This window comes from Hemicordylus capensis, chromosome 17 (assembly GCF_027244095.1).
Source record: "Hemicordylus capensis ecotype Gifberg chromosome 17, rHemCap1.1.pri, whole genome shotgun sequence".
Lineage (NCBI taxonomy): Eukaryota > Metazoa > Chordata > Lepidosauria > Squamata > Cordylidae > Hemicordylus > Hemicordylus capensis.
In genome coordinates, this window is record NC_069673.1 from 13,079,233 (window position 1) to 13,098,546 (window position 19,314).

The following is a 19,314-nucleotide window of genomic DNA, read 5'->3' on the forward strand; positions in this document are numbered from 1 at the left end:
TAGTTCAGCAACATCTGGAGGACCACAAGTTGAGAACCTCTGCTTTATGTTGAGAGCTTTGCAGTACATAGGAACATAGGACGCTGCCTATGCCATATACTGAGTCACACCCTTGGTCTGTCTAGCTCAGTATTGTCTATGCAGACTGGCAGCGGCTTCTCCAAGGTTGCAGGCAGGAATCTCTCTCAGCCCTTTCTTGGAGATGCTGCCAGGGATGGAACTGAGTCAGACCCTTGGACCATCTAGCTCAGCCTCCTGTGTTCCTATGCAAACACCCATCATCATTGGAAGGAGAATCTTGCCCAGGTGTTTCGTATAGCGTTCCCTACGCTTGCTAGCTCTTTAGGGTACGTCTCCAACCTTGCAGTTCCTGATCCTCAAAGCCCACGGCCAGTGGGAAGATCCCTCGGCCCAGTTTTCTTCCCGGCGCCCAGAACGGCCCAGAGAAACCTCACGCAGTCCTACCCAGATGGTTTATGGCAGCTAGGCAGGAGGACGTCTCGCAGGTGGCCCATAAAGATAGCAAACCCCTTAACAGTTTATCACTGGCGGGCTATCCGGCACCATTCAGTAGCGTGTTCTGTGCTAGTAATAAAATTTTACAGGTAGATCTTTTTTTTTATTTTTTAAATGCAAGGCTGGGGGGCGGGGGAGGAGGCAAAGACGTAGAACCCTTGAATGCTGCTGCGAGTCAGTGTGGACAATTCTGGGCTTTTATTCTGGGAGGACAGGCTACTATTGATGGCTACTTGTCTTGTTGGCTATCGGTGACATCCCACCTCTGATGCCTCCCGATCTCCATTGCAGGGGAGCAACAGCAGGAGAGGGGGCACGCCCTCACCTCTTGCCTGTGGGCTCCCCAGAGGCATCTGGTGGGCCACTGTGGGAAACGGGATGCTGGACTAGATGGGCCTCTTTGGGCCTGATCCAGCAGGGCTGTTCTTAGGTTCTTACTTCAGGGAGTTACACCCCGCCTTTCCTATTAACCTTGCGCAAGACGGCTAACAAGAATCACAGCACTCATATTGCCCCCGTGTGCCCGAACGCCCATTCTTCCAAGAGTTGGATGGACCAAGGATCTGACTCTGTATTCACCTGAATCGAAGACTAGGTTTCCCCCATGTTCTTTAATGTTCTTGATCAGGGGGTCGTCTTAAATTCCGAGTTCTCTTCCTTTCAGGTAAATGCAATTGGAGCTGTATTTAACCTGTATTTTTAAGGAGGTTGTCTTAAATTCAGAGTCGTCTTCGATTTGGCCCTCGTCCGAGCCTCGGATCACGAAACCGTATCGGCCTCGATCCATTTGCTAGGACTTTTCACTTGATGCGATCAGAGGCACCAGATTTGTTGCAGAGACCCGTTTCCCCCGCCCCCACATTCTTGCTGGCAACCCGCATTTCGGCTTCCTTTCCCAGCTAAAAGTCTCTTTGCCCCTTCTGATGTGATAGAGGCAACCCAGCGACACCAGGTCTCCCTCTTTGTTCCCAGCTAAGCAGCAGCCGCGCTTCCGCTGCTATCTTGATCAATGCGGGAGCGCCTGATATCAAAACCACACGGCGCCGCGGGGCGGTCCCTGGAGAGGTGCCTTTGATTGGAGCCGGGCGCTTTTGTATCAGAAGCGAAGGGAGACAGGTTGTTGCAGGAGGAAGGAATCCCTTTAGACCCAAATGCTGATGATGTAGCAGAGCGACAAGCCCTTTCTAGGAGGAAGGCGACTTTATTAGGCTTTTTAGGTTAAACGCTTTCTCTCCTGCGTGGGGCTGCCGTTAGTCCTGGCTTCACCCCAGCTTATTAGCATTAATGGTGCTGGGAGGGTGACTCCTATCAAGCTAATTAGACTCTCCCTGTTTCTAATGCTGGCTCGCCCCCCCCCTCCCCGTCACTTTCCTCATAGCACACTTCCAGCCAGAAGCACAATTCGAGAGGGCAGGCCCCCATAGAGATAGGGTGTGTGCTATGTGTACGTGACTCTTAAACTTAAGCAGGGATGCTTAAATGCAAAATGCAAAGGTACTTTTTTGCATGCTGAGCTAAGCAAGGCGTTGGTTTGCTTTGTCATTCTTGGGAGGCGAATGTGTGTTGTGCTAAATCCTGGGCCCACACAGGTTCAGGAGAGTGATCTCTCTCTCTCTCTCTCTCTCTCTCTCTCTCTCTCTCTCTATCTATCTATCTATCTATCTATCTATCTATCTCTATCTCTCTCATATTTCTATACTGCCTGATACAGACATCACCTGATATAGAAATTGATTGCCACGAAATCTAGGACCAACCAGTGGAAGTACTTTTTCACACAATGCCTAATCAACCTGTGGAATTCTCTGCCACAAGATGTGGCGACAGCCCACAATCTGGATGGCTTGAAGAGCCCGGTTTGGGGGGCATCTTTATTTAAAAACCAAGGGCAAACTTCTAGTCCTCATGGTTGAGGACTGTCAGGTTTACAGGCACCCAGGCTGCAAAAGGAGCCTCGAGCCTCTTGTTGACAGGCCTCAGAGGTTTTAAGAAATGCCACAAGAAAGCGCCTGTCTCGGAACTCTGCAAGTAGATGGCACCTGCCAAGGAATTTTGAATTCCACAAGTGATAGTGCCTGTCCTAGTACTCCAAATTCTGCAACTAGATAGCGCCTCTCTTGGAACTCTAAATTCTGTAACTAGATAGCACCTATGTCAGAACTTCAAATTTTGCAAGTAGATAGCGCCTGCTAAGGAACTTTGAATTCTGCAAGTAGATAGCACCTGTCCAAGTATTCCGAATTCCGCAACTAGATAGTGCCTGTCTCTGGAACTCTGAATTCTGCAACTTGATAGCGCCTGCCTCGGAACTTTGAATTCCGCGACTAGATAGTGCTTATCTCAGAACTTTGGATTCTGCAACTGAATAGTGCTTATCTTGGAACTCCAAATTCTCCAAAGGAGAATGACCAAACAATTAGGGAAAAAGCCCTCCCTTTGAAGCTAGAGAAGTTTTAACTAGTGTGTGTCTGTGCGATTTGGCTCATAGGGTGGGACTCTAGTTTCAGCTCTTCAGTACACGTGTTTAGTTCCAGTTCTCCCCACTGAGAAGCCGAAATGCTTGCCTTGCAACCCGGATCCTGACCGCGAGGCCTCTTCACGTTTGAATTAAGGTCCGGGAAGAGAAATATCTATTTTTCCAGTTGTCCTGGCAGTGGGGAGAAGCGGGAGGCCGAGTGACGGTGGCTGTTAATAAGATTATAATTGGGGAGTTAAAAGCCTTCTGATTGAGCTGAAGACTGTTATGATGTGGCTGCGTCTCTCCAGCAGCCGCCGGGCCCCAGGTGCCTGGCCGAGCATCCCGTGCCGACATCTGGAACCAGTTGCAATACATCACTGTCAAAACTGCTTTCTATACGTATCTGCATTTACACATTAGTTATCCACGCAGCACTCATCAAAAAAGCTGAACAATCTTGACACGGCGTCCCCAGTGGAACTGCAAAGGTGAGCCGAAGTTGGGAGGCAGCTCCACGCATCACTGTCTGCTGCGCTTGTACAACAGGAAGCCTGATTAAAACTGAAAGGGGGAATTTATCGCCGGCTTCTGCTTTGTATCATTTTTACCTGTACAAAAGGGGTGGGTGATTGCCAGGCTGGAGAGAATATCGTGCCGTTTCCAGCAGCACTTCTTGTCCGGCTAGAGTTCCGTCATCTGTCCTTTCTTGCCGTGTGTCTCTTCCGAAATTAGACATGGGCTTCTGCGATCAGGCTTCTGCGATCAGTTTCCTCCCCCCGCCCCCAAAGTCCTAACAAAACAGGTGCAAGATGATGGTGGGAGGGCGGAAGCAAGAGCAAAATGGTGTCTGAGGAGGGGGAACTTATTACCCGTTGCACCAATGGGCCATCCACTGGGACGACCTGCATTTTCCAGTCCAACTATATTCTAAAATGGTAATAATTGATAGGTTTTATTACTATCATTGGCCACTCCTTCTCCTCCCCCCTCTTCTCCTTCTCCTCCTCCTCTCCTCCTCTTCCTCCTCCTCTCCTCCTCCTTTTCTATCTCCTCCTCACCTCCCTCTCCCCCTTCTTCCTCTTCCTCCTCATTTTATTAGTGGTGTAAACAGACAAAAGGCAATATGCAAATACAGTAAACAACAAATCAATACCGTATTTAGCTGAATAGAAGGTGACTCTGGATTTAAGATGATGCCTTAAAAGAGAGCTTAAATACAAGTTATAGTAAATAAATAAATAAAATAAAATAAAATAAATAAATTAAATAAATTATTAAATAAAAGTTATACTTGTATTTACCCCAAAGAAAGAGGATTCTGAATTTAAGATGACAACAATCACCCCCTCCCAATAAATAAAAGGAAAGAACTGGGGGAAAGCCTTATCTTGGATTTGATTAAATATGGTGTTTTTGTATTTGGAAATGGGTGTCCTATCTTTCCCCTAAGGATCTCAAAGTTAGATGTGTAAATAATTGGCAAAATTACACACACACACACACACACACACGTTAGAACAGAACCAGCAATCTGGTTATCAAAATGTTGTACCTGGGGACGGCTGGATGAGTGATTAAAAAATCGAATTTGGTATGTGTGGAGGTTTTTGCAATTTTAAAAAATATGTTATTTTTGCAATTTTTAAAAAAATTGGGAATCAAACCATCTTGACAATCTCCTGCAAATTGCCCGGATCTCCCAGTGATGCAAACAGAGTGTAGAATAGATCTGCCGAGACTCAGGTCTCTATCCTGTCCCTACCCGGCTCGAAGTGTACTTTGGGGATAGTGGAATGGGCAGTTCTTGGGCTAGGTGGTGCTGGCTGTTCATGGTTCTCCGGGTATAAATGGCGATTTTGGGTTTGCGGGGGTTTTAGGGTTGAGAGCTAGGTTTCCATAGCATCCTGAAAAGCAAATAACCCTTGCTAACTTGGCAAAGAGGCACCTTTTAATGTGGTGATTCTCTTTTTCTTCTGTGTGTATCCATGTAGAGTTTTGTTCTCTTATGCAAGGAGGGACATATACCTGTTCAAACTTTGGCATTCCAGACATTAAGGTGCTGTTGCACCATAACAACAACAGCAGCAGCAACAACAACAATTTATATGCTGCTTTTCAACAAATGTTTGAAAGAAACAGTAAGCAGAGGTCTTAGGTCCAGGCTGATCCCAGCAAAATGAGGTGGTCTTCTGTCAATGTTTATTTATTTATTAAATTTTATTTTTTTACATTTCTATCTCACTCTTCCTCCAAGAGTGGTATACATGGTTATGCTTATCTCCCCAACAACCCTGTGAGGTAGGTTAGGCTGAGAGATACGTGCCTGGCCCAGAGGCACCCAGTGAGTTTTGTGGCTGAGCGGGGATTCGAACTCAGGCCTCCCCAGCCCTAGTCCAGCACTCTAACCACTACACCACACTGGTGTAGTGTCAATACAGTACAGGAAATGAGGCTCATTTGGCAGTGATCAATCCATCCCCTCCCCGGGCGTGAGGCACTGACCAGAAGAAACACACCACAGTCACACAGGTGAAGACGGAAGTCTGGCAAATCAACAGAATCGCTGGCCGTTGCTGTTCTTGAGTTTTATATTGTAACCTCCTTGGGGCAGGGAGTCTGGAATTCGGAGCCTGGCAGGAAGAGCCCAACACTAAACTCCAAGCCACAGAATTGTGTTTCCTCTCTTTCTTGTCCAATATATGTAGCTTTGGGGAGTCGTCTTCAGATTTACGGCCAGCTTGTAACGTCTGCACATTTGCCGCGGGGCTTGTAACGTCTGCAGATTTGATGCCGCTTGAATCATGGGAATTGGACTAATTGGGCAATATTACAAACCCCGCAGTAGTAAAAAAAGAAGTGTGTGTGTGTGGGGGGGGGGGAATCACAAGTTTGCCAGCATGCCCCAATTAGCACTGCGTACACCTATTAATAATACACCCTGTCAAATGGATTGAGGGCAGGGGAGGTGTTTACACAGGTGAATAAAGGAGCATGTCGCACTGGAACGAAGCAACATAACCTGGAATGGGCTTTCTCTCTCTTTCTCTGTGAAAAATGCACAGGTTGCTTTAAAAGAATTTCGCTCTTGCCTGGCAGATGTGCAGGTGGGGTGGGGGCTTTAATTTCCCCTGTCCACCCCTCACCGACCAGATTAATTGCAGCCTCAAACTTGCTCCGATTCCCAGGTGCCTTAAGGCAGCCGTTCCGAGCGAGACCGTGCCAGACTGCTGCACTTTCTGGGCCCTATGCTGCAAGACTGTGCTTCTTCGTGAGCCCCCGAGGATGCCGTGTTGTGTTTGGGACTTCCGGCTCCGTCCGGGTTCAGCCTTGTAGAGCTCTGCTTGGGGAGGAGAGTTGGTCTTGCGGTAGCGAGCTTGGACGGTCCCCTTTGCTAAGCAGGGTCTGCCTTGGTTTGCATTTGGATGGGTGTGGTAAGAGATTCCCCTTAGAGCAGGGATCCCTCAACGTTGGGCCCCCAGATGTTCTTGGACTTCAACTCCCATAATCCCCAGCCAAAGGCCACTGGGCCTGGGGATTATGGGAGTTGAAGTCCAAGAACATCTGGGGGCCCAACGTTGAGGGATCCCTGCCTTAGAGGATGGGGCGGTAGCTAGCATCCTCAGCTAGGGCTGGGGAAGACCCCTGCCTGAAATCCTGGAGGGCTGCTGCCAGTCAGTGTAGACAGTCCTGAGCTAGCTGGACCGAGGGTCAGACTCAGCAGAAGGCAGCTCCCTATGTTCCGGTTGAGGCATACTTTCTTTTCTTTCCCCGTTCAAGTCTTCCGGGAACCTGAAACGGGACGCAGGAGTGAGCCCACGATCCACTCTGTCGAGTCCGCTCTCGCTGGCAGGCCGGGACCCTCTCGGCCTGCCAAGCTGTCACTTCTGAACGTCTCCCCTCGGACGCCCGGAGCAGCTGTGGGGCTGTTCGGCAATCCCCCCGGCGCCCGCCGGCACCGTCCTGTGGCGGTCCTCGTTAAGTGGGAAAGTCACAGAAGAGTGGAGACGCCGGATGTGTCAATGCAGCCCGTTCCCCTCGGCGGGCGCGTCAAGGGTCCCACGGAAAGGTTTCCGCAGATGGGGAAGTCGCGGGGAGCGGCCGAGACGTCTCCCCGGGTGCAGCTTTCCCTCTGTCTCGCTTTCCACTCCTTCGCTCCGAGGCCTGCGTAACCAGCAGTGTCTCGGCCCGCGGCTTCGCATGTGGCTCCCTCCCCGGGCCGTCTGGATGAGAGTTTAGTTTTGTTTTTAGCTTTAGTTTAGTTCAAAAAATAAATCGGAACGGTGCTGGTTGTTTGTTGGGCTGAACGTTCCGCCGAATTTCAGGAGGGTTCGGTGGTGATGGGCGGAGTCCTTGACCCCTTCTAGATTTTTTTTTTTTTTTTTTGGCCATGCCACCTGTGTGTCTGTAGTAGCAGGCTTCCAATTGGTGGCTTGCGGCCATCACCTTTTCTCCGGAGGAGCTTTGCCGCTGCCAGCCAGTGTAGTCAAGCTGGAGCCGGACGACTCAGTAGAGGGCAGCTCCCTGTGTCCCAGATGTCCTACCTCGGGACTCTGACCCCCACCCCCACCTCCCCGGTTGTGGCTGTGTGGAGTCCCGAGGCTTTTCCGAGCTTCTCCCGGGGAAGTTGTGCCGTGCCGGGGGCTGCCTCCTTGAAGCCAGACCTCGGTGCTCCTGACAACTTCACTCATCCCCAGCCAGCTGCCACTGCACTAGCCTGCAGAGAAACACCGGATCCACTTTGACGATGACACTCCATTTTACTGTAGAACACATTCGTGTTGACACAGCATCAGTTTTCAGCGGCATTACATGCATAAAAGAAATCTCCCCCCTTTGCAGCCAGCCTTTTCCTCGCTTCTGCGGGCACATCTTCAAAGGTCTTCCGCGCCGTGCCGTTGTCCCCGGAAATATGGCTCTCTTCTTCTGCTGTTTCTCAATTTTTAATTTTTGTTTTTGGTCCTGTGCCTTCTCTCCTTGCTTGCTGCCTGGATGCTCATGACCAGTGGATCATAGGTTTGTTTGTTGGTTTGTTGGTTTGTTTTTGCAATTTCAGGACTCAAGAAGATGCTGCCTACTGAGTCCGACTGTTGGTCCATCGAGCTCAGGGATTGTCTGCTCTGACTGACAGCGACTCTCCGGAATTTCAGGCCGGACGTTTCCTGGAAATGCTTCCAGGGATTGAACTGGGGACCTTGGCTCAACCACTGGATCTGGCTCCATATAAGGCAGCTTCATACTTGAAGGAGGAGCCTGTAGCTCAGTGGGAGAGCATCTGCTTTGCAGGCAGAAGGTCCTCAGTTCAATCCCTGGCAGCATCTCCAGGTAGGGCCGAGAAACATTCCTGCCTCAAATCCTGAAGAGCTGCTGCTGCCAGTCAGAGTTGACAATACTGAGCTAGGTGGACCAAGGGTCTGACTCAGTATAAAGCAGCTGTTGATGTACCACCACAGGGAAAGGACCACAGCTCAGTGGTGGAGCCTCTGCTTTGCATGCAGAAGGCTCCAGGTTCAACCCCTGGCAGCACCTCTAGGTAGGGCTGGGAAAGACTCCTGCCTGAAACCTTGGAGTACCGCTGCCAGTCTGTGCAGACTGTCTTGAGCGAGATCATAGACTAGTCTGACTCAGTATGAGGCAGCAGCTTCCTACGGTGGAGGCACTGGAGTTTTCAAACATGCATGTTTTTGCATTATTATTTTTTTTTTTAAATGCTTTTTTGAGTTGTCCTTGGCGAGTGGGTTTTCAACAGGCGACCGGGGAGCTATCTCAAGACCATGGATGCATTTCTGACATCCAGGTCGCTCACACGAAGCGGTGAGGGGGGGGGACGTGTTTTGTGGGGACGGCTGAAGACGTTGATCGCGCCCCCTCCTGGTTGCCAAAGCGCGACCCGCCAGAATGGTGGTGCTTTTTGCGCGTGAGTCGGAACGGTGTGCTCGAGACGACGTTGGAACATCCCCCGTACCGGCGTGTCGGAGGGGGAGTCTCTCTGGACGTCTCCAGCACCCGTGTGCTGTCAAGGCCGCGGTGGCTTCCTTGATGGCACGCCGGACCTGCCCGGGGGGCCACTAGGGTTGCAGCGCCCACTCAGCCATAAACCTCCCGCGGCCTTGTCAGCTCTCGCGCTTGGCAGCACGGTCGCGGACGCTGGGCCGGGCCGGGGGCGGCGAGAAAACCTGTCAAATTCCCAACCCCTGAAAGGCTGCTGTGTTTAAATTTATTTTTATTTTTATTTTTTTGGTGGTGGTAGTTGTCGTTTTTATGGTTTTCTAGTAGAACCTGTTTGCCTCGTGTGTGTTGTGATTTGGGGTGCTTTCTCTTGTGCTGCTTGTGCGAGGATTCAGGCGCAACGCCAGGGGTTTTCAGCCTTTTAGAAAACCCGTTTCACCCCTGCTGGCTCAACACTTCTGCTAAGATCCCTCATTCATTTCCGCCCAGAGACGTAAGTTTTGGGCGGTATAAAAATATGTTGATAAATAAAAATAAAAATAAATTTCATCCATCCATATGTGTATGTGTGTGTGTGTGTATGCGTAGTTGATTAACAAACAGAAATATAATGACCTTTTGACTTCCGCCTTCTATATGGAAGGCACAGTGGCCGTATCTTTCCAATAGTTATATTTCTGTTTGTAAATCAGCCATACATTTATATACTTCTTTTTGATTAACAGCATCCTTTTAGGATCCAGGAAACTACTTGCATGGTGTTATTTGCAGCTTTAAAACCCACCCTCTCTCCGCCTCTCTCATATATGCAAACAGCCAAGAATTGTAAGCTCTTATTTGTGGGCCAGAGTTGGTGGTAAATAAATTACAAGCCAAATGAATCTGTCCTAGAATTGGGCCAAAATACCCCCCCCCACACACACACCATTCTTTATTCTGTGGCTTCCTTCTTTCTCCTACGCTCTGGAGCCTGGTGACCGGGACTCCTGCCCTGGCCCTGCCGTTCCCTCATCCTCTTCTCTTTGTGATTGGCTGGCTAGGTGCTCAGATGTAACTCCTCCCTCAGCTTGGATCAGCAGCAATGAAAATGCTGCCTGATGCTCTGCGGAGGAGGGATGCCTCCTGACACTCCTCCCCTCCCCGGAGAGTACTAGTTGTCTCGGCTGGTAGGACGAATCCTCTGATCAGGAGCCAGTGGCACAGCATGGCAGGGGTCAGGAGGGCTCCACATACCTGTTACAAGGCTTCAAAGTAACACACACACACCCAGGTGTTCATGTACCTGTTTTGAAAATCCCTGCTCCATCTCTTGTAACCCCCTAAGAGGGAAACGTATTTATTTTAATGATTTGTCTTTGGACAAACTGCTCTACCCCACTCTTAAGGTTACGGGGTCAAGTGGGATGTCTATGTAACCAACAACACACACACACCCCTCCCAGAAATAGTGTTTCAAGCAACCCTTCTCAACCCTGGCTCCTGCTGCTTTGCAGGTTGGTTGTGTTTGTGTGGGATTGGTTGTGTTTTTGTGGGTCTGTTTCTGTTTCTGTGTCCTAGCTTTCTGTAGGTTTGGCTCCTAAATGGCTAATATTGATTGACTTCTGAGACTTATAAATCCTGCAAGTCCCTCTGAAATATATACATGACGCGATTGTGTAATGCTGGGGAATGCAATAGAGCCCCTTGAGTGATCTTCCTAACCCTGGTACTCAGGATTAAGCACAGAATATTGATTCGGGAAGGAGTTTCTGTGTGTGTTTTGGTGGTGGTGGTGGTTGTTGCTGATGATTAGAGAATATCCCACGCCTGTTTTATAGGCTCTGAGCAAATGCTTCTGTGTTCAAGGAGCTTGCTGCCTCGAATGAATTCATATTTGGGAGATACAAGAGACCAAGTGAGTGAAAAATGACCTGCTATAGGCATAAAATTGTGGTTTCTGGAGTTAGGTCCTTGGATTTTGCCGGACTACAACTCCCATCATCCACAGCCACGATGGCCTCCAGCCCTTGTGGCTGTGGATAATGGGAGTTGTAGTCTGGCAACATCTGGGGACTAAAGGTTTGGCATTCCTGGATTAAGTGAGAGCCAGCACAGTGTAGAGGTTAGAGTGTTGGATTAGGACCAGGAAGATCCGAGTTCAAATCCCCATTCAACCATGAAACTCACTGGCTGGCTCTGGGCCAGTCATGTAGCTCTCAGCCTAACCTACCTCACAGGGTTGTTGTGCAGATAAAAATAAGTATGTGCACCGCTCTGAGGTCCTCAAAGGAAGAGCGGGAGATAAGTGTAAACAAATAAAATAAAATAAAAATAAATGCCGCAATTGTCTGTCCCGCCCTCTCTTCCAACACACAAACAAAAAGGCAAATAAGAGAATAAAAACCCCAAGACACCCTGGAGAAGCCATCAAGCCTTCCTTACCCTTTCAGTTCGTCAATTACAATGGGGAAACTTTAGTTTTAAGGATTGTTTTTTGTTTTCTGTTTGCCAAGGAAGCTGGGATTCCAAAGCAAACCCATGTCCAAACGCAGTGGACGTTAAAAATGTATACAAAGATGCTGTGAGGAAACAATCTGAAGTACAGGAGGAAAAGTTTCCTTAAGGAGCTTTGCAAAATAGATGAGGAATCCACCTGACTGTGTCTTCTCTGCAAACCACAGAGCAGCTGCTGTGAAGAGGAATTCTGGGGTAGCCGCTGGGAGGAGTGTCACTGTCGCCCCGCTCCAAAACTTGTTGCATGCAAGTCAGGCCGTAGCATTCACGAGAGGCCATTTTGCCTTAAAATGGAACTCAAATTAACATGCTAGTTCCCCAGAAATGACTCCCTGGAAGAAGCCTGCTGCTCCCCACCTCTTGATAGAGCTTATCCCCTGAATGCGTAACTGACCCATGTAATTTTCAGCCCTCCTTCACTTTCCTTTTATTTGTGACATTTGTACTCCGCCTTTCTCGTACGACACTCAAGACGGCTTACAGTGATTTGAATTATTTTTAAAGTGAAAACACAAATCCCACAGTAATGATCGCACAAACGAGTCTGTCTGCTCGATAATTTAAAAACAACCTCCCAGAAACACCAGACAAATCTTATTTCTCATTTTAAGAAGCAGCACCCCCCCACCCCAAAGACCACTGTTCTGTGTTTTCTTCTTGCTGGCTGCCAAATGTCAAGCAGTGATGGCTCTCGGTGCCACGACAAAAAAGGCCCTGCCTCTTGCCCCCGCCAACCATGCATCTGCCAGTGAAGGAGCTTGGTGGAGTACCATCGAGGTGGATATCAGTCCTTGGGCGGGTCCATATTGGGAGGCAATTCTTGAGATACCCTAATCCTGGCCCATCTTCTCCAGATTGAGCTTCAAATACTGTGGGAGATTGGGCAGATTCCATTTCCCTGATGCCTGGCGGTCCGTCTCTACTGAAGATTCCTCTTGTTATCCTTGATGAACTTGTAGCTTTCTTTGATTTGATGGACGTATCCTTCCCACCTTTTTAAAAACCCTGGTCTGCTTGCATCTGTGCCTCTTTAGGTTCTGGCTTCATTTGCCCGCACCGTGAGGAAGGTGCATGGTTAATTGCCAGGAGATGCCCTTGTGAAAATCTTGTGCCTTTTTGTTGTTGTTAATTTGCCTGCTGATTCTCCAGGCTGCGACACATTTTGTCCTTTCCGTGTGTGTCTCTCCCTCTCTATGTGTGATTCCAGCCGGTATCCTTTTCCAGCCGAATACTTTTACGGAGCGGAGAGGCTGAGCTTCTCCTTTATCTTTATTTATTTATTAATAAAAGACAAAATGCCGCGAGGGAAACAAAAGGTCTTAATGGCTGGTGCTTGGTCTCCTTGACAACAGTCCCCCAAGAATATTACATTAGGGGAAGCCGAGAACTTTAAAAAAAATAAGTAATGGAATTCCGTCTCCGCGATGCTTTTAGTAGTCATTTCGGCCACGGTGCAGGGAGGTCATAAGCTGCGCCTGGTGAAGGGAGCCAGAACGTGAAATGATGCTGAGAGAACGTCTGGGAGATGAGAGGTACAGAATTACAAGCGAGAGTGCAGGCCTGCTGAGGCAATTACCGCTTAATGGGGTCATTTGGAAGGCAATTGCCAGGGGTTAATGTAGTATGGAGAGATGAGGTGAGATTGAAGTGAAATTTGGGTCTGGGAATGTGTTAAGATGAAAGATCAGAGTGCAGCGGATTCTGCAAAGCGCAGGAAAAAAGGTTTATAGCATGCAAAAAAAAAAAAAGAGAGAGAGAGAGAGAGAATTGGGGGGCGGGGGACAGAGTAAGAAACAGAATAAATAGGCCGGCTGCTTCAGAAATAAGTAAATAAAAACACAGAGGGGGCCTCTCTCTCCCTCCATCCCCACCCTCATTTTTTTGCATCTGCACTGGGAGTTGATTCCCCGTCTGGAAGATGCCTGCTAATGTCCGGGTTGATTCCCCGTCTGGAAGATGCCTGCTAATGTCCGAGTTGATTCCCCGTCTGGAAGATGCCTGCTAATGTCCGGGTTGATTCCCCGTCTGGAAGATGCCTGCTAATGTCCGAGTTGATTCCCCGTCTGGAAGATGCCTGCTAATGTCCGAGTTGATTCCCCGTCTGGAAGATGCCTGCTAATGTCCGAGTTGATTCCCCGTCTGGAAGATGCCTGCTGATGTCCGAGTTGATTCCCCGTCTGGAAGATGCCTGCTGATGTCCGAGTTGATTCCCTGTCTGGAAGATGCATGCTAATGTCCGAGTTGATTCCCTGTCTGGAAGATGCATGCTAATGTCCAAGTTGATCCCCTGGACAGACTGACGGACAGTATGTGCAGCCAACTGAGCGCTGGTGCGTGTTTGGGCAGCCCCGCCCACTGTACCAAGGAGCATTGATCACGCAGCGTCGGCGCTGGGTGGATTGCCGTGAATCAGTGTGTGGGTTTTCCATTTTTGCCTGGTGTGATTTCTCAGTCATCCTCAACCGTGCCGGTGTGCGCGCACACACACACACACTCTCTCTCTGTCTCTCCCACCCACACCCGCGTTGTGGTTTATTTTGTAGAAATCCACTGTTTTGGAACTAAAAAGTGAGCCACAGGCCCGCATGCACATATTTTGATGTATTTGCCACCTATTCATCTCATTATCTTTTCAGGCATTAAAATAATAACTCTGGAGGTGTCAAAATATTGCAAGAGTTTAAGCGCGGCTTCGCCGAGTGTGGGTATTTTGGTGCGCTTTAAATATTACGGGTGGTTTTTAAATTAAAAACGTCAAACCACGAAGGCGTAATGGAGGTAATCATCCCCCTCCCCACAACACACAGACACACCGAGTTCTAAGCTGCGTGTGGCACGGTTGGGCAGGAACGCAGAGCGTCTCCACATTGGCAACCGGCGGAGTTCATAAGAATTCAAAGGACAAAGAAGATCATTACGCCTTGTTACCTCGGCTAGTTCATTAACTTAATTGCTGCGCGTAATCCACGCTTGGGAGAAAACTCTAGGGCTTTAAGGAGATCAACCCGGGCACCTTATGGCACCAAAGACGGAAACTCTCCTCTCCCGCCCCCCCTCCTGCCCGTTACCACCGCTACGGAGGCAACTCTGAACCTTGATCAGAGGCTGAACTGTTCTTAAGGTTGGCCATGTGCAAATCCCACAAGAGCTGTACCAGGCGCTGAACCGTAATGAAGTATAGTAGGCCGCGCACCGTTTTTTGTGTGTGTGTGTGTGTTTTTTGTGTGGAGAGTGTGACCGTCCTGGATCACTGGCTAGTGAGAGCCATTATCACCCGCTCAGGTGAAATTTTAACATCGTTATGTTTAGCAGGGGATAATGGTCTCTCCGGCGGTAGCACCGGCAGAAGGAGGAATTCCCAGCATGCAACGCTGTTGTTGGGTTTCTTCGTTTTCTTTGTGAACTGGGATGGGGTCCCCTCATTGAGCCAGGGGTGTGTGCTCGGGTGTCCCCTTTCTGCTCGGACAAGCAGAAGCGGCTTGTAAATAACCTGAGGAATGTTTCTGTCGGCAGGATCCAGCTCTCCATTCTTTTTGCATCTGCATCGGTGCAGGATGTTTCCCCAGAACCTTCTAGAACTTGCGTCTAGAGGTGTTTCTGCCTCTTCCCTGTGCATACCTCATAGGGACATCGGAAGCTGCCATATACTGAGTCAGACCAGTGGTCTGTCTAGCTCATTGTTGTCTTCACAGACTGGCAGCGGCGTCTCCAAGGTTGCAGGCAGGAATCTCTCTCAGCCCTATCTTGGAGATGCTGCCAGGGAGGGAACTTGGCACCTTCTGCTCTTTCCAGAGCGGCTCCATCCCCGGAGGGGAATATCTTAAAGTGCTCACACTTCTAGTCTCCCATTCATATGCAAGTAGGGCGGACCCTGTTTAGCTAAGGGGACAAGTCATGCTTGTGACCACAAGACCAGCTCTCCTCTCAAGGGGGCATAACCAGTGTCTCTCGGGCCCAGTGACCTGTTCCTCTTAACTTTCTGGGCAAGGGTTTCCCTTTTGGAGGGTGGGGCCCCTGTTTTTTTGGCTCTGCTTTTCCAGTGCTGTCTGACTTTGCTCATTTGGTATGCTGACCTTCTTATCAAAAGCACAGGGTGAGATACATGTGCCTCCTGGGTTGCTCACATCCCAGAACTAGGTGGGCCTAGGACTTTTTCAGCTTTCAGAGATGGCACAGACCCAAATGGATTTGACTTAAACCAGTTAAAATCACGATTTAGGAGGTGGAGCCACTCTGGGTAGAGCATCTAGGCTCCAAGTTCCCTCCCTGGCAGCATCTCCAAGAAAGGGCTCTTGTTGACCTCAACTCCCATAACCCCCAAGCAAAGGCTATTGCAGCGGCGGATGCTGGGAGTTGTAGTCCACACCATCTGGGCCTCCCTGTTTGAGGGAACACTGCTCAGATCTGCCTGCAGTCACCACTTGCCCCAAATGGTGTACCTTTGCCTCGAAAGATGCTCTGGTCCCCCGATCATCTCGCTTGCCCTCTTCTGACCCTTTTCTAGTTCTCCCGTGTCCTTTTAAAGCTGTGAATTTGCGGCAGTTTCGTTTGGAGTTCTGCATCTAGTTATCCCATTGTCCGACCCACTTCTCACCTTTACAGTTAGATATTTGGAATATATATATATACACACACCCCTACAGTCAAATGAAACTGTATGACCTTTAAAAGCACGGTTGAGTTGCATTCATTTTTGAGCCATCAAAGCAACTCCTTGTGCTGTTCTAAGGTGGGGGGGGGGGGCGGTTTGGGAGAGCAAAATCAATGATGCAATCTTTTTCCTTTTGCCTTGTGCAATCCGTAATTGAAATGGAAAATCAAATGAACGGCTAACAGATAATTGTTTTATCAATATTCCCTGCCTGCCCTACAAGGGTCAGCCTGGAATGATCATGAGGCACGGATATGATGAGGACAAAATGTGAAATTGAACAGCAAGGAGGTAATAAATCAGACTTGACAAGAAAGAGTGACCAGCATGTACTTTCTGGAGGCAGCTGGGGGGGACAATTTTTTTTATTTTTTTTTGTCTCAGGTGTCTGGCGCTGATTTGAAAATGTGAGGATATCATATTTGAAGCTCTACCCCTGGGTAAACAAGCACAGGCTATTTGGAATCAAAGGAGGCGTCGGGCAAGGAGGCTGTGTTGGGAAGCAGTGAGGAGAAGAGGGCATTTGAGGGTGGGATAAACACATCAGCACATCAGAACGGCCCTGCTGGATCAGGCCCCAGGCCTGTCGAGTCCAGCATCCTGGTCCACACCGTGGCCCACTGTGCCACCCTGAGCTTGCAAACACTGAATATTCCACAAAGGCCCCTTAATCATAATAACAGCAACAAATAATAATTAACCGTCTGGAGATTCCACCGTGCACCAAGTCAAAAGATCCCAGGTTCAATCCCTGGCAGCACCTCCAGGTAAGACAGTGGCCGGGGTGGGTGGGAGGGATTCTCGCCCGAAGCTGTGGAGAACTGCTGCCAGTCAGTGCAGACGCTGGAGAGCTGCTGCCAGTCCGTGCAGGCAATGCTGAGCAAGGCGGATCAAGGACCTGACTCAGTATAAAGCCGTTTTGCCTTGATGTGTATCGCCTGTGCGGAATATCCAAATGCATTTTCTCGGTTGTTTAGGGACGGGGCCCTGGTGGGAGAGCATCTGCTTGGCATGCAGAAGGTCCCCGGTTCCATCCCTGGCGGCATCTCCAGGTAGGACTGGGAGAGACTCCTGCCTGCAACCTTGGAGAAGCTGCTGCCGGTCAGTGTAGACAATACTGAGCTCGATGGACCAAGGGCCTGACTCAGTATCGGGCAGCTTCCTATGTTCCTAAGCATCTCTCTCTATTGGAAGGCTGAGTGGCGGATACTTTTATTTATGTCTTCCTGTTCTATCCAGCCTTTCTCCCAAGGAACTCAGGACGGCGGACAGAGTCCCCGTCCCCTTGCCCAACCTTCTTGCCACTGCAACCCACCTGAGGGCTGGATTCTGTCGAGAGTGCCTGAGAGGGTCACCCAGGGAGTGTGATGGCAGAGTGGGGATTCGAACTGGGGTCTCCCAAGACCGAAAACTGGGTCTGGCTCCCCCCCCCCCGCCCGCCCCCCGCCTCTGCTTTGACATTTCCCGCCATCGCCGTCCTTGAGACTGGCACAGTTTTAAATCCTCTCCAATTTTATCAGCGGTTTAAAAATAGTTCAGGAACGATGCTGAAGGACACCCCCCCCCGCCCCGCACACACACACACTCCCCAGGTGCTGTGTGCCGGTTTTTCTGCTGAAAGGGCTGCAATTTTCCCTCCTCGGGCCGAGCAAGCGAAGTCCATCCCTTCCCTGGAAGGAGCATCTCTCTCTCTGTCGTCACACCTTCCCGCTGCCTCCCAAAGATGGCCCCCACCTGCCCCCCACCCCGCACACACCTCCCCTCCCCGGGGCAGGAAGCCCGTGCCAGCTGTGTGATCCTCACATTGGGCTCGCGGCTTCCATCAAAGATATTTGCCGAGCATCTGGCGGGTAGAGGCATTCCGGAGAACGAGCATAAATCCCGGTGGATCGGGATGCCGCGGCCGCTTCCGTCAGGTGGTGGGTGCGCTTTCCCCGCAACGCCCCACGCCCATCTCTGTGCCTAATGGCTCCAGAGAAGCTGTTTGGACTGTCACGCTATTAATCTGCCTTCTTAATGGTTCCACTCTGCAGATGAATGTTGGCATCTGGCAAGATATGTATATATATATATTTGAACTACCCGGATCGTCTGTGAGCACTCCCAGCATCACTGCATTTGGGGGCGGTTTCTCCGATTCCCAGTGAATGGCGCCATATCGACCCCCAGCTGTCAAAAATGGAGTGGGTGGGGTCTCCTCCCCCCCCCGTCCCAAATAGTGGCTCCTCGTTCCGTACTTGGGGAGCCGTGGCCGTCTTAAAACCACCGGAATGTATTTTCATGGGAGGGCACATCTGCCGCTTGGCTGTGTTTTGTGGGTGGCTCCTTCGAGCTGTTTGGGCCCTTTTGCCAGGAAAAGGATGGCTTTCTTCTGGGGGATGTGGGTCTCCCACGGCCCACCCCACTTTTCTTCCACAGAAGGAGAGTGACGTTCTGGAACCAGCTGTGAAAAAGAACTCTTAAGGGGATATTATGAGATTCTGTAAAATTAGTGTCTCTTTTCCTTCTTTTTAACCATTGGCGGTTGGTTGTGTTCTCCTCTGATTGTTAAAATCTGAGGAGAGATACAGAGTCTGGAAACTGTATATAATGTCCTCAATCCATTCCCTTCTTGGAGGGATAAACAGAGAGCATGGGGTATAGCTCAGGCCTACAACCCCTGCGTTGCACTCTGAAGGTCTTGGGTTCAATCCCAGACAGCATCTCCAGGTAGAGCTTGGAAAAACTCCCACATATCTAGTGCAGAGACTCCTGCCTGCAACCCTGGAGAAGCTGCTGCCAGTCTGTGAAGACAGTACTGAGCTAGCTGGACCAAGGGTCTGATTCAGTATAAGGCAGCTTCATTTGTGTGTGTGTGTGTGCGTGTGTGTGTGTGTGTGTGTGAGAGAGAGAGAGAGAGAGAGAGAGAGATGGGCCTGCCATTGTGAGAAGGAAATGCCATGAAAGACCATCAGATGTAATTTTTGTAGATTTGGACCAACGTCTTCTGTCACCCCAAGTGGAGTTTTGGGCTTGTCCCCAGTTGTGTTGAAAGTGGTGTGCAGCACGCGAGATTACTGAGATGTTGGCTTGCTTGACGTTTTCCTGTGAAATGCCGGGCAGACGGATACTGTGCCTTTTCTCCCCACTGGAAGCCTTTTTCTGCCTTTGAGAAATGCATTTGGGGCCGTGAATCCGTTTCCCCTGGCAAGGGCAGAGAGAGGATTTGGGTGTCCCATCTGCACCCGAAAAACGAGCATACTGTGCATGA

At 49.8% G+C, this 19,314-nt stretch overlaps 1 protein-coding gene across 8 annotated transcripts in view; it reads left to right on the forward strand.

Annotated features, from left to right (window-relative positions):
- The window catches only part of PBX3 (PBX homeobox 3), a 192,268-nt gene that overhangs the window by 62,674 nt on the left and 110,280 nt on the right, over positions 1–19,314 (forward strand). Inside the window, exon 1 of one of the 8 annotated variants that reach the window (XM_053282128.1) lies at positions 12,873–12,945. The exons of the other annotated variants lie outside the window; for them this stretch is intronic. Coding sequence (XP_053138103.1) covers positions 12,939–12,945 — 7 coding nt within the window. The 5' untranslated portion in view covers positions 12,873–12,938. Of the gene's footprint in view, positions 1–12,872; positions 12,946–19,314 lie in introns of those variants that run through there. 8 annotated transcript variants of the gene reach the window in all.